The sequence below is a fragment of the Notothenia coriiceps genome, unplaced genomic scaffold (assembly GCF_000735185.1).
Source record: "Notothenia coriiceps isolate Sejong01 unplaced genomic scaffold, NC01 NC01_scaffold00037244, whole genome shotgun sequence".
Taxonomy (NCBI): domain Eukaryota; kingdom Metazoa; phylum Chordata; class Actinopteri; order Perciformes; family Nototheniidae; genus Notothenia; species Notothenia coriiceps.
Window position 1 is genome coordinate 2,415,762 of NW_011369945.1, and position 18,493 is coordinate 2,434,254.

Below are 18,493 nucleotides of genomic sequence, written 5' to 3' on the forward strand. Positions count from 1 at the left end.
GTTTTTGCAGAATAGCTTATTCTGCACCACCCTTAATCGGGCACATCTTTCACTAACATATTATGTCCTCCACCCCCCTTGAACTCTATTTTAACAGAGGGAGGCAGTTCATCACATCTGACATGGGCTTCCCAAAATCCCATTATTGCCACTTGGATGCACCCCGAGTTACAGGAATTTAATTGGAGAGCAGCAAGTGAGTGGACGGACGACCACCGTGCACCAACTTAATTTTCCCTCGAAACAAAACAAGGAAGGGTTGAGCGACCTCAAAATGACATGCTCACTTATATCTCAAATTTTCAAACCCCAATATTAGGGCTACATTCAAACTGGATTCCGAGGCAGCCACTATTTGTGTTTCTATAGCTTATTGTTACAGGATAATTCTGGTTTAACTTGTGTCTTTCATAGTTTTGGCCATTATTGTTATTCGTATGAACAATATTGCACTCATCTAGTTGATTGTTGACATTTGGAAAGACCGTAATACTTGGAAGTCAAACTCAATACATGCCTATGGTTAAAGGACTGTATTCTTCTTCTTATTATTATTATTATTATTATAGCCCCTTTCTACCTCACCGGACAAAGCACTTTACAATTTAAGTTTCATTAACCAATTCACACACAATCATACTCCTGATGGTGACCTGCTCATTGGGAGCAACTTGGGGTTGAGTCATAGAGTTTATAAAATATGCACTTGTTTGTGGCTACGCCCATCATAATCTTGGCAGTGCTGACTCTAGCTATGTAGCTATAGTAAACCTTAAATGGGCAATTGTGGTGCATAGGCTGGTCTGGGTGGCGCAGCAGAGCAAACAGTTAGCTTCTAGCGACCGTTGACACCATCCATCTGTCGCTAAAGGCAGCCATGCCCAGAAGTGCGTCTAACTCTGAGCCTCAGCTTTGCACATTGATAGATCAAAACAAATGTACATTTTAAAAAACATTCAGTCTTACTTTTCGGATCGAGAGTTCGTTATTCAATAGATTTAATGAACCCCAAATGATGCTTTGAATTCCCAAAGTTGCATGTTTCCGCACAGGGGAACTGATTTGTAGTCTGGTTGTTTGTTCAAATGCACTTTGGCACTGGTAATTAAAATGACTCTTTTCTCTGGTCACCTTTTAACAGCAAGGCAACCCTAAACATGCCTCAGAGCAAGTATGATGAGCAGAAATTGTGAAGAATTCTAGTAGTCTTATTCATAAATAATACATAGTAGTAAATCAATCCGATTTAACAAATAAAGTGTTGCACCCTGTTGTTCTAGTGTTTTAAAATCAACACAAAATAAATGTGGTTGCTCTTGACTCAAAAATGTTGTTTAATGATCTATCTGCAAAAGTAAAACCACTTTGGATATTTAACGACTAAAATCTGCAAGTAATATTTAACTGTGAGGTAAAAATTATAAAATATGGCTGAACAAAAAAGCAAGGACACCTGGAAAATATGATCAAGGAGCTGTTTTAGTTGTTGGGCAGGTGTCACCAGGCTGCCTGTCTGCCTGACAAATGGTTTGTTTACCTCCTGAGCTGATGCTGCCGCTCAGTAATCATTCAGCGTTCATTTACTTCAACTCACCATCGCAGCTTGGAACATGAGACAAACTGAAAGACACAATGCAACACATGTATTTCCACACAGCACCTCATCCAAAACCTGCCCACTATTATTACTATATTGTTTAAAGTGGTGTCAAAATGTGCATAATGGTGAGGAAGCTTTCCCTCGGGTGGTATGGGCTTCAAATGAGTTACCTTTGGATGAACTCTGGGGGAGCCATGTTCATTGGCTGAGCCCCTGCTGTACCTGTGGTTAAAATCAAGAGGTGTTGACAGAAAAGACAGAAAGAGGAGGGGTAGGAGGAGGACAGTGGTTTCCAATAACCTGTGAAAACTTGGCATCTCTGTCACGTATTTTCACAATCAATTTATGTGACAAAACAGCCCCCGAAAATAGGGATTTAGGTAGATAATTAAATGGCAGCGGGAATGAAACCATAAAATTGTGATTCGGAAGTGCATGGAGTACAAGTACAAACACTGATGGAGTTGTTTGGGTGTGGAACGGATTGAAGATTGAAGACAAAGCGTCTGGACGTCAGGCACCATTAGGGAAAAAGACACAAAGCAAATTGTATCATTATGCAGTGAACTTGAAGTATTTCAACATCCAGAGCCTTATCACCTCTGCTGGCAGCGCGCAGTCAGAAATAACTCACTGAGGATAATTTTTGACTGCATCACTGGGGAAATTGCTCGAATAAAAATGGGCTGGGACACATTGTCTGCCGCTGCACCTGACACATTAGAGGTACTGGAAGTTTCAGTTTAGATGACAAGTTCTGAGTTCAGCGCCAGCACAAAGACTGTTTTCCCTCTTCAAAGAGGTTGAAGCCACACGCTTGAAAGTAAAAGAATGCAAATGACTTAAAACAGTAGATGAGATTGCACAATGCGTGACGTTTGTGTTTCTGAATCTCTTGCATTGACAGCGCATCATGTTATGTTCTCTGCCAAAACAGAGGAAATAATTCTGATTTGCAACACAAATGTGGTTAACAGCTCAGTGTTCAAAGAGACAACAAGACTTCACCAAACTGCAGTTTAACTGATGAAAAACTACTGTATACCCCAGAGTCCATTGACAATAGGGTAACTGACTGTGATTGAAACACACTATTCCTGGAGCTATTGTTTGGAAACATTAATTAGTTATTGATAAAGGGAACTCAGGGGAGGGAAAAAAAGCAATGAAATGCTTGTGGGCAATTTGTTTTTTTCACCACTGTTTTCCAAATGCAGCACACAGCGCACTAATTACTTTTCAAAATGTTCCACCTTTGAAAGTAGAATTAAATGACTGAATAAAACATCTACTGATTTCTCTGACTTTTTTCATACAGCTCCAGTCATCTTTTTATTCTTTGAAAAAAAGCTTAAAAGAGGCAGAATTAATTACTTATTATTCACATAGCACGTCTGTGTCCTTCAAATTACAAATATATCACCAGAAAGAAAGTTTAATATTTGATGGCAACATGAATCTTGCGTTGGTCTAAATGACTAAGTAGACATTTCCTTTTCCACCAGCTATGAATACAAACACAATATCAGTTTTAATAGAAGGTTGAAATGTTGGTTTCAGAGGTAGCAATAATTATATTAGCAATGCGTCAGCTTATCTAATTTTCCATAATTAGTTTAAAAACTAAAGTGAGGGTTAGGGAGATTTAGCAAAATAACTAAAATGTGGGTTTGTTTTCGATCATTTCTATAAATACAATGCTTAAATGTTCAGAAAAACAACCGCCATCTGATCTCTGCCTCCACATTTTGGGTGGGGTCCCTCTCGCTGCAGGATTTAAATTGAAGGGGGTTGGTGTGGATGGGGGGTTGGGCAGCTTAAACAAGGCTGAGCAGGGTTTTTTTGCTGGTCTGCCAGTAAACTGTGCATGGGAATGTTGACAAAAGTTGAGAAAATCACACTTCACACATTACCAGCTGCACAATAAAAGAGCGGGACAGTGTGAAAACATAACATCCTCCACGGGCCGACCAACACGCCACGCAAAAGCAACAGCATCTGCTTTCATCCAGAAATTGTCTCCTGGGAAAGATCTTAGTCACATGATGGATCAGATAGTATCACTCTTCTTGCCTGGCTTTCTTGCACTCAGGGACCTGCTCTGCAGATAAGGCTTGCTTTTACTGTACTGTTTTTCTTCCTATTTGACTCGAGTAATGGCATGGGTAGGCGTGCCCCTGGTTTCAATAAAGGGTCATCACCAGCCACGGCTGCTGTTTATTCCAATGTCACTGTGCATCCATCAGAATCTATGTTCAACAATGGCTGCCCTCAGGGGCTGAACTGAAAATGGATATGCTTAGATCAAAACATTGTTGCAAAGCCGGTACTAAACCAGGGAGCATTTAAGGACATTTGAGTCCTAGAACTTTATTATTTTATGTCCAGGAGTGGATCAAGAACTCAGATTATTAAATTAGGCAGAAATAAAACACAATCTCAAATTAATAACATTATGACATGCATTTAAAATAGTGGAGTGATTATTTCTGCAAAATGCATACAAAGTAAAATAAGTGTATTTAATCATTTGTATACAATGGCCTATGTAATGTAGATGCAGCGTTATTATAACATATTGACATATGTATCAATGCCTCATATTCTATTTGATAATGGTTAAAAATGTCAATTCATTTACTTTAACATAGTACGTCACTTGAATAAATGTAGTTAGTAACATGTCACTAATAATGTATGCATTTCACAGGTTTAGATATGGAACAGAATGTCGTGCTGCATAATGGGACACTGAAATGCAGGTGTGACAATTCATTGTGTGACTGTATTTGTTGCCTTGACAGTACACAACTCGTCACACACCGCCCCAGCAGTAATTGGGTGGGTGCAATCACTCTATCCAGCAGCAGCTCCCAATCAGCTGAGCAGAGCGCTGAAAGCAGTCACATGCCTTATCTGGGTTTGTGTTTTTCCCCCTCCACGTGTTAAGATACACGAAGCAGAAGGCGGGACCAAAACAAACCATCTGATTGGTCGGCTCCGTGTCACCAGCTTATGGTCGCGAGGAGGACTGTTCTCTTAAAGGGCCAGGCACATTGTTTTTTTTTCCACCTCAACAACAATACAGCATGAGCTCGACATCTTATGCAGAGACAAATTTAAGTCAGTCTGAGCATTTAATACTTATATTTTAAATGCTACACTTAATCAGGCACAAACACCCACATTTAAAGATATTGATTCATTTGGCAAAATATGGCATCAACTCATTTGCATTGCTGGGGGCTGTGGCTTGGTAAATGTACATTTTTAGAAGCACACATTTGAGGATGCTTTACTCGAGTAACCTTCTTCCTTTGATAAATAATACTTTTACAGGGATAGTTTGACTACTACAAAATCATTTGCATAATAAAAAAACACAAGTTGTGCTTAATTGAAATAAATACACGAAAATGCAGTCGCTTACAATGTTTGATATTAGTGCAACAGGGATCAACTATTATAGTAAAATGTTATGTAATGCACACATACAATTCTAACTGAAAAAACATAGCAATAACACATAGTGTCTACATTGAATGCTCTTATTTTGATACTAAAGTACCATTTTAAATTAAAAATGTGCCTATTTAAAACGGCATTACTACATGTTCGTTAGAAAGGCATTATCAATTGCTGACATAGAAATGCAAATGAATTGTAAAAGCAATAACAGCTTTTAATATCCTTTCAGTGTGGCTTGTATTTGCATAACACTGTAGCTGACTCTGTTCCTTTCACATTTTTAAGAAGGGGCGGTTCCCTGTCATCGGGGCGGACTGCTGCTTTAACACGGCCAAAAAAACAACCCACTCTAGTCAGCAAACATGTATCAGTAGCTGTAATGCAAAGAGGGATACAAGTCGCGTCAACACAGTCCGTAGGAAACAAGGTAGCGGCAAGTTGTCAAGATACCACCGATCACAACGGAACGCGCTTTTGCTGGCGGTGAGTGAACATTAAGTCAAATTTAAAGAGAGAAATCCTCCGTCCCGTAGTTCTTCGTTGTTTGCGGGAGTTTTGTCAACAATGTGCGGGGCATGCCCGGGCAGAGACGCGGGGTGAGCGGACTCACAGAAGCGTTGGCATAATGGCTGAAAAAGGGCATTTATAGATACATTTCTGCTCTGTTCTTCACACCAAGCAAGGCTTTTTCCTCTTGTTTTGACGGACGAAGCGATTATGTCAATGTGACCGTTTCTATCCATCACCTCGGCGCTTGCATTCCCCACGTCCCGGCTGATGTTTCCCGGTGTTTGAGACACAACAGCTGCTCAGTAGTGTTTTGACATTACACAAAATGACAGCTTATTAGAGTTGTTACACACTATAACATTACTGAGTATTGAGTAGAAAGTAGTATCTGCTTTGCCTGAGTGAAACTGTCGGCTCACGAATGTTTGTTTAGTGGCAGAGAAGATGTCAGGCGAAGTGGTAGAGAAAGTGTCAACGGACGATAATGGGTACTATGCAAGTGGCATTATTCTAACAATTTTGTAAATAGGTAGGCATGAATCGGGCTAAACTGTTAAATGCTTTTTTTAACGAAAAAAAAAAGTTTATATTGACAATTTAATCTGTGGTTAGCGGTACCATGTTTCCTGTTTCGAAAGGATTCTTCACTAGATGTGTATGGAAGTCTGTATGAGCGGTGTTACCGCTGTGAGCTGCCCGGGGCGTTGTGCTTCTAATGCGGGTAAAGATGCAGCACAATCCCTGTGCTCCTCCGGAGCGAACTTCATGAACGATTTGCAACTGCAACACGAGAAGGAAAACCGCAGTTATTCTGCATCTAAATTGCATTTTAACTGTATCAACAACAACATATCATCATACACATAAACAAACGTAATTTATTTTAAACCATTACATTGGCTTTATTTTTCCAGTGATAGTTTAAGGTAGTGTTCACGACGTCTCTAGCAACTGTAATTTTGCCAAAGATATCCACGGAATATGGATTACCCGTTACATTTAGGCAGTAGGGTAAGTATCAGCACAGCTCACCTTGAATGCACCCCCACCCTGAGTGGTGAATGGAGGAGAGCCCGGTGCACAGATGGTGCAGCAGAGGGAGCCACTTTCTTCTCCAGCTTTGAGCCTCTGACCAGCTCTGTGGTGGCTGCCAGGCCTCCCTTCTGCCCCAGGCACTGTGTGTGTAGGGGTTTGTGTGTGTATGTGTGTGTGTTGTCTTTCTGTGTGTCTCCCTTTCTATGTTTGTTTTTATGTGTCTGACACAATGATAATACTTGCCAGTCTTCTGTTGACTGCCAGTGAAAATTCAAGACAGGGCTGTCAATGCCACACAACACAAGTGCACATTGATTGGCGGTGAAACTTGTGGTACTGTTGAAGAGCCCTTACTGCTTTTATAATGTCAAATGAAGTACTACTTTACTTACCTGGAGGACAAGTTCATGCAGATTATGGGCTGTTTTTAATATCTGTAATGCATAAATAATTAGTATGCAGTGACAAAATGGGCTGTTTAAATGCCCTAGGAACAATCAAGGCCAGAGGATGTGTGGCTCTATAATATTTCTTTTGTTTACCAAAAAAGTGACTCAGAGACTGACATCTTACACTATAATAATAATACCTGGATATTAGACCGTGTTTTTTCACAGGTGCTCGAGATGTAGTTTCCTCCTTTGACTCCATATGATATGACATAATGCACAAGGACACTTTCACAAATAGATACACTACTGGTTTCGCCAAGCTCAGTAAACACTATTCCAGTATATCCAGTTTCAATTTTTGCATTTGCCAGTCAACCCTGCCCATTTGTCTCCACTCACACAACAAAAGGAAAAGACAGACACCCTTGGAAAAAAAGATGAAACGCTATTCATGTTGTGGCATGTGGCCAAGGAGGAAGAGAGTGCGAGTGTTTTTGCGTTGAGCAGCTACAGTTGAGGATGGAGTGAAACTCGTTATCTCCCTCATGAAGTGGCCACTGCACGCAGCACATGACAGTCTAGCCAGGACTTTGGTTTCACTGGGGTTTCACTGAAACACCACCCGCTGCTGTGTGTGCATGCGTTTATAGTGTAGACAGAAGTGTGGACAGGCAGCCATCCAGTTATTATATGGTTGAGAGAGGGAAAGGGGACAACAAGCATAGGTATTAATGTTGAGCCGTGGAATTGTGCTGGAGGAAGCTAATCTCCTGACTGTGACTCCTCTCTGTGGAACAGATTAAGGTAGTTGTGAGGCAGAAATTGCCTCTTCAGTGGATCTTTTGGCTCTCAATTACAATTTGGCAGCAACAGCTTGGCAAAATCTGCTACGTGAGTGTGGCAGATTTGGCGTGGCATTTTTATCTGCCTGCTGGGTGCCCCTACACAGGGTGTTTCCATATGTTTGGCTCCTGTGGCTACTCATCACTATATAATAAGAGATGATAGCTTAATCTTGTGTTTACATTGGCAGATCCATCTGTGTGCCTCTTGAGGTTACTCATCTCTGCTTGTTTGTTTTCAGTATCACCACACACAACATTAGCCTGGGCATGAATGACTCAGGATTTATTTTCATTTAATGTAGACAGGGAGCGATCATTTTCTATCTGCCAGAGGGCAACGTTTTCACTGATAACACAATGACATTTGGAACTTACTTACCTGCGATCTAAAGATGATAAAGTCAAACACAGTCCAACAAATGTGTCTAATATTTTCACAACAAAAACACTTTCAAAAACACTTTTCATGTCATTCTAAAGTTTCAATCTTTGTGCTCATTTTTACCCCTTCAGGGAGTTTACCGCTGAGGCATCGGATGGATGATGAGGAGGAGGACATGTCACGGCCTATCTCGCAGCTCTGGGGAACCCCCTTTATGGACGTCAAATACGAAGAACGTGTTACACAGATTGCGGCTGGACAGGCCATGGCTGCTATCACGACGAACAGCCATAACAACAACAGCATCGGCATCAACTCACTGCCCTGCGGCATGCATCGGCAGCCTCGCATACCCTTTCACGGTAAGGAGGGGGGAGATCATGTGAGCCTGCGGAAAGTGTTGTGGGCTTATGGTTTTAGAAACTGAGTGTAAGGGTTTAATGTTCTAGTGAGATCTGACACTATTAGTCATTCCTTTTATCCTTTTATCCGGCAGGTTACTCATTGAGAACTGCCCTCAAAGACCCAAGTGATTAAAACTGTCAATCTGGTTTTAGGAGTGTCGGATAGAATGAAAATTGGAGGCAGGGGTTTTATTTGATTTAAGGCTTTCAGAGAAACTGAATTCAATTTAAAATGATTACTGAAAACCACAATTAGAACAACCTATGAAATGTATTTTCCTTACAGCAGGGAGATCCCCGTGTCCTATTATACGCACGCTGAGAACTTGTAAAACTCAGCATTCTAAGAAACAGTTAACACTGTAGATTTGTAATATGTCATCCAACAATTTAGATCTGATAGATATTGATGTGATGTTAACCATATGACACTCTGTTTCTGTTTACGTATTTTAAATACAGACAACGCAAATTTCATGCTAACATAAAGGCACATACCCACACTAATATGTCCTTCACTTTTAATCCAATATAGTATTCCCATCTCTAATCGAATCAGTGTGACATCACCCTAATTGAATTGAACTCATGTTGAAGTAGAATATTGTTTGTTTGTTGACTCAGTGTCATAGTGTGAGAGGTACATATTGTTCAGCGTTTAAAGTTATGAAATACATAAACACCACACACTGTTATTACTTTGTCTTCCATTGTAATTTACTCAGTAATGGATGTCATGCACTTGGCCCGGTTCCATTTCTTGCTCATTTCTTAGAGGTATTATAGTCCTCTGGGAGGAGGAACAGCAGGGCATTCAGCACACATGATAACATAGAAAAATAGTTTTCCCTCTGAGCGCAGAAGGACGCTTGAGGCAATGAGTAAACTCAATGACACAACGGAAAGGTAGCAGTTTACTAGGGCCACTGATGATTTAATAATGTGGTTTGCGCTTTCCCACCTACCAACCCTTCCACTTGTTTGTGGACTCTTTGTAATTTTCCCATCTGCGAAAATCTGATAAAACCTGTTTGTGTTTCAGAAAGCAATACAGCAACCGTGTTAAGTAGATACTGTTTTTGTCACACACAGTTGTGTTTGAAGCCATTCATATTAATCTAGATACTTGACTGAGGTTTTTCACTTTTTAGTCATACATAAGTGGTTTAACTAAACAGAATCAGTAATGTCTCTTCACCTTATATTCATCTTGGCTCTGACACTGAAAACAGCTATTTTAAAGATGCAACACCAACAACACAAGTTTTAAGAAGCTTGATGTTTTCCTTTTAGGCAACGCTGGATTACGCTCACATTTCCCCGCTCAGTTTGAGCCCATGGAGGACCGGGGAGAGAGACAAATTGAAGAGGAGGAGGGCAGAGGGGAGGAAGATGACAGGATGGCAGAGAGACCCGAGGAGCAGGCAGGGGTGAGCGTCGAGGCGCAAATTGGTCGTAAACTTCGGGAGATCGGAGACAAGTTCCACCAGGATCACGTTGAACTGGTAAGCCTCACTCCCACGCAGTGAAGTGGATCCTTAAATGATCCCACTACTTCAAACACTATGTTAAAGAACCTGTGTCAAAGTGTAAACAGTGTGAACACAAGTGGCCTGTTCAACATCTCCTTATGCATAACACAATGCCAATCGTTAGACATTACATGTTACTTGTTAGACGCTTTTATCCAAAGCGAGTTACATACTCAATACTGAGGACAATCCCCACAGGAGCAATTTGGGGTGAAGTGTCTTACCCAGGGACACAACGACATGCTGACTGCAGTGGGGTTTGAACCTGTGGCCTTCTGATCCTAACACCAATGCAAAACCCACTGCGCCACACACCTTCATTAACATTTATTTGGTTTGCTAGGACTCAAACTGATTTTTTACACAGGATAGAACGTTTGTGTGTCAGCATTTACTTGATTAGAGACACATCTCAAAACAACCTTGTGCCAATTTGTGGTTCACTTTTTGGGGGAAAAGGGCAGAACATTTTGCCAGCCGAATTGACCACAACTGGATAAAAATAGCCTTTGCTGTGATTCAACCACTTTCTTGGCGACACTGAAGGAAAAATCCTAAATCACTAATAGAGCACCATTTTGTGACTTCATACAGGATAATAAACCTACAAAACTCAAAATCATTCAGTCAAAGGAATATATTGTTTTTGTCCCTTTCTCCCTTTTTAAAATGAAATATTGGCCCTTTGGTCAAGGTCATTTGGTCTTCTAAATCTCAGCAGAGTGTTAAAGACTACACTTCCCATACTGCATCATTGGCACTATTTCATTACACTCAAAAGGAATATTAATATGTTTTCTAGTCTACAGAACCCACCCACTCCTGACCGATTTCCTTCATCTCTTTGTCTCCGCTGTATAATTTAAAAGATGTCAACCATCTGTTTATTACTTGTGTACTTTTACCTGAAAGTAGACTTCTTTATACCGAACATACGTACCTCATGAAGCATGAAACGATGTGGGACTTGTGAAGACGATGAAGGTAATTGAGTGTGTAGGCTCACTGTTTGCCAAGCTCCCGAGAGAATAGCTCAGCACCACATACCTTGTGTAGTTCACGATATGTGGTTAATTGTGCATATCGAGAAATGAAACTCACATGCAGCTGACAACATGTTCCACATCCATTCTGTACATCTAGATGTGGCAACAAAGTGTGTTTTATAACAGGTCCAGGGGGTTAGCGGTATCAGTGTTTGTTAAGCACTCAGTGGCCTGACTGAGAGTCCACACTATGAACTCAAGTTAATGAGTACAAATACACTGGGAGGGGTATCGCGTTCCTTATCTGCTGCTGTACTGTTTTGCCACGGGGGTCTGCGTCAATATCAAGGTGTGGTTGATACGTTTTGAAAAGCACTTCACTGTGCGGTTAATGGAGGAGGAGAGGGTAAACAAAGTGAAAGAGAGTGGGTGAAAGAATAAAAGTAAAGTGATAAACGGTGAGATGTTTTGACAATGGCTGCCGGTGAGATCAATGTGACTATCACGAACAAGAGTGAGCGGCAGGTCTGTGTCTGGGTAGACTTGGCCGTCTGTTTATATGGTGTCTAAAAATAGTGTCTGACTCACGGCTACCCACAATACCTCAGTTGTCTCGCTGCCTGCCTCTGCGTTTGTGTCTTTGTGTGTGTTTTGTTTTGTAACTCTGTGACAAAGAGATAAGAGAGACGCTTTCTTTTTTGTCTGCTGTCTGCACTCCTCTCCTGCAGGATACTGCTGTTGTACTCCAAAGGGAGAACAAAATCAAAATAAAGGTCCTTTATGATATCCAATCACTTCTTCTGTATTGTGTCTGGTGCTATTGTTAGACTTTTCCACTGCCTATCTGAGAAGAAGTTGCTGGTGTGGGCTAAAATGTGGATTCTAGTAGATGTGAAGTACATTGTGTTTTTGTTTTAAAATGCAATTAGTAGGAACATTTGAGGGGGGAAAAGATAATCCATTGAGTAAAGGAGTAACATTGAGTAAAGCAGCCAACATGGTGTCAGAATTCCTAATCGCTTGAAGGGAATTAGCCTAAAAAGGGCAAACAAAGTACACGCCATCCTCCACTACACACCCAAATGACAGCAGAAAGAGGAACAAACCGACGTGGTGTTTAAATAAGCTCAGCAGTGTAGAATTAAGAGCAATTAAGGACAATTACGGTTACATTTAGCGGTGCTCGTTCAGTTCAGTGCAGGCTGCTAGTTTTGCATCAAATAGCCTGTGGCGGACTCTGATTACTAAGCTGGTAGAGACCTTGATAGAGAGAGGGAGATATGGTTAGCAGGAGTGCTTATGCAACAGGCTGCAATATGTGAGCACGGCTGTTCAGAAAGCCAGTGGGAGCTGCTGTGCAGGATCAGAGATGAGGAGGGGGGGAGAGGAGATTGCAGGCTGCAGCAGGAGCCCCTTCATCTGTACTGTAGCCCCCCAAAAGAAGAAAATGACAGAGCTGAGAGAAAGGCAGCTCCATAGGAGGGAGCAGATTCATTTTCCTCTGGCTTTGTTTTGATAATTATTCGTCTGACTTTCTGCTTTTACAAGAGAGCCGTGATGAAATAGGCAGTGCGTTCTCTGAAAGCATTTCACTTTTGAGGTTTGAGAAGTCAACAGCGCGACATTTAATAAGAGGGAATGTCTCAAACCCCAGGGGGGGATTGATATCATGGAGATGAGTGGCAGATCCTGAGGGTTGTTTTAACAGTCTGGTCATTTTCATCCTCTCATCGAATGAATAAATGAAGCAATACAATTAATTTCTGTCACCAGGAAATCACTGAGGCACTGCCCTTGGTATTAAACTGCAGGATGTGCGTGAGACAGAGATGTTTGCTAGACACAAGCTAATGTTGTGGAAACATCAATTCTACCTGGTCATTTGATATCGCAAGGTTTACCACCGGTCACAAGGCTCCAACTCAAAACCATGTTAGGGTTATTGTCTTTATCTTACTGCTGATAAATCCCTGATGCTAACAACCTCATGTGCTTTTTTTCTTTGCAGTTCATGAGGGGTCAGAGACAGAACCTGCCTGCCTGGATGCGCCTTACGATGGCCCTGTTTGGCTTTCTGTTTCCACGAGAGGCTCTCTTCCCCCGCCTGAGAGGAGCGCAGAGATGAAGGAGCTTCTTTTCCCCCTCCTTATAGGGACAAGGGACCAGACTTTTAAAGAGATGGCACTGTAAGATGAAACACGGGTTTGGATTTTGTTTTCTTATTGATCACGAAGATGAGATGAAGAAAACACTCGTCACCGCTGGACGGAGACTGACAATTTTTTTTTTTTTTCTCGCCTCTCTGAGAAGAAGCCATTGCGTTTGAAGAGATATTTTCGAAATGTTTGTAAGATTACCTATTTTGTACAGTAAACTGCTCTTTTTATTTGGTATTTCAAGTCTTGAAGGACCTCCATCAGTCCAGGGAATGCCTTATTCTCTCCTGCCACAGTACAACTCTTTTGCAACGAGGAAATCAGTGAAAAACTCCTTTTTAAGATTAGGCCACTTTTTTTGGCGTCAAACTGGACGTGGACATGTCTGTGCTGAAGTTACTGACTTTAAACCTTGAGGACTCGAGGCAAATTTCTAATTTATTCTCAGAAAAACAATAAGCCCTGTACTTATCCTTTACTGTTTCACACTGGCTCATTTCTGAATGGTTTTCATGACATTGTGACGGTGCCAGATTCCACTTTAGACATAGTGACATCATCAAGTCTCATCCATCAGCCTCTCCATCTCTAGTTCCACTCATGCTGTTAGAAGTGGCCTAAAGACCCACTGTGCAGATTCAGATCCTGTTGATTTAAAGGAGAAACACATATATACTTGAATGTAGGTTTACTGAAGGTATTTTAGTCGAATAATACCCGACATAATCGTGATTACTCTTTGAATTTGTGATCATGTGTCTGTAGGAGTGCGTGCTTACTGTTTCCAAAATCTGAAGTCATTTTGAAACCAAATAAGCACAAACAAATCTCCTTTGTGGGATCACAATCAGGGAACTGGAAAAACAATCACACAGCTGAAAAGCTTTGGAGAGATTTCATCGTTTTCTAAAGCTTTTCAGTTTTTCTTTCTCTGGCTGGAGTGACAATCGCAATTTAGCCCTTTGCTGCATTGGGTGGGAGACTTGTGGGAGAGATGACATTTATCAGCATTTCTATGGACGAGCAATATTCAAGCCAGTGGAAGGAAAGGAAAATCTTAGGGATCTGTTGCATTTGCAATCAAACTGAGATTACACCTCTTTCAAATGTCTTTGTTACAGAAAGATTTTGGGTCGAAGTTACAGAGATGCATTTTTATTTTATTTCGCTCCAGGTGGAAGTGTTTCGAGCACTGATTCAATCCCGATGTGCTGATACATGTTACGTATCGACCTTTCATTCAAGTGCTTTCTTTCACCAAACTGCCAGTGGTATATCCAGCTTCACCGAGAACTTAGTAAGAACAGCTCCTGTACAGTTCAGAAAAACATTTTTACTCGCATACACAGACACATTTTAAGAGAAGGTTTATACACCCTTTTTGCAACGACACAGCCACTGTTTAAAGTAAGGTTTATTAAGTCTTTAAAGACTTTAAATAAGATTTAAAAATGTCGTCATTGGATGTATTATTTCAGTCTGCTGTAGATTCATGATATTAACTTTTGAAGACACTGATGGGTTTTTTGTTTTTTTCTTCAGGGAGTAGTTAAGGACCATGTTAATTACCTGATGCTTACTATGAGTTGCAAATAATCTGCCTTTGAGTTAGAATAAATTATATTTCATTGGACTTTTTATGTTATCCAAAGTACATTCTCTCGACATCAACAGATGTAGAGGTTACGACTGGAGTAGCTAAACCAAAATGTTGTTTCCTGCAAACAATGAACGCTGAGCCAATTCACGCCATGTTTAACTACTCCCTGTCCTTAATGAGAACAGGTTTCATTTTGTTTTGGTTTCTTTTTGGATAATTTATTCTAATTTATTTTGTGTATATTTGCTCAGTTCTACTGTATAGATGCTATCTCAGTGTGTACAGTCCTTTTCTTCTCATTGTTGATGCGCATTCAGTTGTGTGTTTGATGCCTGTGTATGGGGAGGTTGGACTAAAAGCCATGTGCCTCGTGAGTTCTCACTCTAACGGTGTGAGTCTTTACAAATCACGTGAAACAGCAGACAATCAAATGTACAAAAATGTGCCTTGTGAGTAACAGACCTACCACATCATCATCAACACTTGGCATCATTATTCAAAGTCACTTGCCACAGCCCTTGTTTCACTTGGGCTCTGTGAGAACAACATGCTACCATACTAAATGACATGACACAAACAGTATGTCGTGTTCGTTGTGCCTTGATACACAAAAGATCTGTTTCACGAGGCACAGGCTCAACCTTTGACGTCTCTCAGCACAAACGGCGAGTTTAACCGCGCTTCTCAATATCAGAAATGACTGTTTGCAATCAATGTGCACTGTAAAAACTGTATTTTTTGCGCCTCTCTCTTTCTACTCCTGTGCTGAACTTCCCCTCTAGAAACTCTGTAATATGCTGGATCTGCCTAGCTCGCCTGGGTTCTTGTACTTTATTATCTACAATCTAGTAGGGCTGTGGGTTTACATTTGAAGGAGGAATGAGTCACCATGGTGCCCAGTATTATTTGTATGTGAGCTGGGTTGAACAGCCACTCAGTCGGTTACCAACCACTGTTGCAACCCTGACTCAAGTGAAACATTTTGTTATTCGTTCAACCTTCAGTGTCTTTAATATCAAATTTCTTCGATTCCATTTTTTTAAGTGCATCTTTTCTGTCAAGTGCTGTGATTTGGTGTTTTTTTTATACATTTGACATGAATTTGAAACAGCTATTGTGGCTATCTTTATAAAACATTTTTAACAATTGTTTTCCATATCTTTTTGTAATTAAGACGAAGAAAGATCTACAACAACAAAAGTTTTTTTTTTAGGATTGCTTTTTTTTCAATGTTGTGGCATTTAACACTTTTGGATATTGCCAAGTCTGCTGTGTCACTCTCAGTTCAAGGGCTTTTTTCAATATATGTAAATGGAGTAAAAATGCATGTCCAACATTCCTGAAAAAAATCTGTATCTTAAGGGTTTGAATGTAATTTAATGGAGTGAAAACCACAATATCTCTTTTAATACATGAACTGAACAGTGGAACTTATTTCAGACTGCCGTGCTTCGTGCGCAGAGAGTTTGTATTTTCTTCACATTTCTTTCTTTACGTTCAGAGTGGTCTCAAGGATTTCACATTCATGTGTCCTAATGAAGTGAGACCCAGTCCAAATGTAGCAGTTTTTGTTAAAGCATTGTCTGTGTCATCTTTGGGACTGCTCTGTGTCGACTGCACAGTTTTCAAACAGCGCAGGACATGAGGTGATGGAGGGAACAGAGGGACGGGGGATGTTTGTTTCTTTTTCTAGTGCAATATGCTGTACATAAGAGCTTGGCTCTCGAAATCTTACAAGTTCTCTTAATTTCTTCTGTTGTTAAATGGGTACATTGCTGTTTTTTTTTCATTAAAACTTTATGGACAATTTAAAAGGCTTGTGCTTTGTTTCTTTTACTAAAGACAAACGATGAGTTCTCTAACACACACAAACACACATGATACATAATCATTCCTGTGTTCGTCACCTAACACGTTTCTGCTGCCATAACCATAACAATCCCATAAAGTCACAGTGACTGAATAAAACCTGTTCTATGACTAGACACCAGTGATTTAAACCCCCAGAAAGTCCCAAAGAAGTTAATTTAGCATGAACAATAGGAGCATTTCATAAGCCCTGAAGGCAATGTTGGGAGCTTAGCACATTTTTACACGCTCTTCCCTCTGGGGGAAAGGTGCAACCTTACCTAAACAGTGATTCACTCTTCTGTCACCAGCTCTCCCTCAGGCAGCTGCTTTGTGTAGACAGGGGCAGTGGGGAAGTGTGTGTGTGTGTGTGTGTGTGTGTGTGTGTGTGTGTGTGTGTGTGTGTGTGTGTGTGTGTGTGTGTGTGTGTGTGTGTGTGTGCAGAAACACAGCCTCAGGAAAAAAGAAAATTCATGATTTAAGGCCTGACCTGAACCCCATAAAGATTAGCACATTGAAGTGTGTTGTGCTGCGGGGCGTGCTGATTTCAGTTGATACAAAAAAAGTTTCATTACCAGTGACAACTGTCACCTTTGAGGCATTTTCCGTATTATTTCTAAAACAGACAGTCATAGTCGTTTCTGCTTTTGCAAACATTGTTAAGATAAGTAAAGAGTCACACTCAACACAAACAACACACACTAATTGGTTTGTCAAATTACTTACCGTATTGTGTTTTATTTCTCATAACACATTGCATACAGACTGAACTTTAGAACAATTGAATGTCCTCATTTACTTCAATTTGATCAACGAGTAGATATCGGGAACCATTAAAAAAAGACAGAGCAGTTGTTGTTTTAACTTTGAAATTTGCAAGCAGACCAGAAAATACATTTCTTATCAAGGCAGGATGACATTTCTCTCAAAGTCAACTTGACTGGAAACAGAGACTATTAGAAACTCTTAGCAGCAGCGGGCTATATTAATGCCTAAGTTGCATCCCAGAATGCAATGCTAACTTATCCAGACTTTAACCAAAAAACTGGCTCTTTATTCCCCTCCTTAACCTCTCACCAGTTGAAGTAAAAAGCCTCGTCCCCTGGGACCGCTGGTAAATACAGACAAGTGTGTGTGTGAGCATTTGTGAGTGTCTCCAGGGAGAAAGAGCAAAAAAAAACACATGGTTGGGAGGGGGTGAGGGTTGAGGGCCTGCTTGGCTCAGCACTTTTGCGCACACAGCCCTGACAAAGGCCTCCCTGTTCTCCTGGCTAGTCACACAGGGAGACGCCCTCATGATAGCCCGGTGCCTATCTCAAGGGTCACGCCTCAACTTCAGCAGCCAGAGAAGCTCCAGTCCTCGGCTCTCTTTGTTTACTTCTGCCTTTCTGCCTTGAGTCCCATAAATTACATTAACCCCTCAGTGTCTGAATGTGAGTGCTGCAATGCCGCCAGGGAAAGGCTGAAATGTTTTATGTGTATTGTCTGTTCCTATATTTCCCTTTATGTGGCAGGCAGCAGTCCCACAGAAGTTGCTTTTGTATCTCTGAGTGACTGTGAGATTTACAGTTTTATCAGGTTGCTATATGTTCTCGTGTTACCATAATTTAGTTTCTTTGTTCAGTTGTTTCACATTTCCCCATCTGTTTTGTGCTGCTATTATGATTTAAGACTGAGCGAGGACAAGAACGAGCTCACAATAATCTTCTGGTTTATGAATCCACAGAACGATCTC

General features: G+C 40.9%; 1 protein-coding gene across 1 annotated transcript; it reads left to right on the forward strand.

Annotated features, from left to right (window-relative positions):
* Nucleotides 1-5,424: 5,424 nt before the first annotated feature.
* Nucleotides 5,425-16,718, forward strand: LOC104964450 (bcl-2-modifying factor-like). Its single transcript, XM_010793237.1, has 4 exons — nt 5,425-5,551; nt 8,364-8,594; nt 9,930-10,141; nt 13,163-16,718. The coding sequence occupies exons 2-4, from the start codon at nt 8,387-8,389 to the stop codon at nt 13,277-13,279; spliced, it is 537 nt and encodes a 178-aa protein (XP_010791539.1). The 5' UTR covers nt 5,425-5,551; nt 8,364-8,386; the 3' UTR covers nt 13,280-16,718.
* Nucleotides 16,719-18,493: the final 1,775 nt, after the last annotated feature.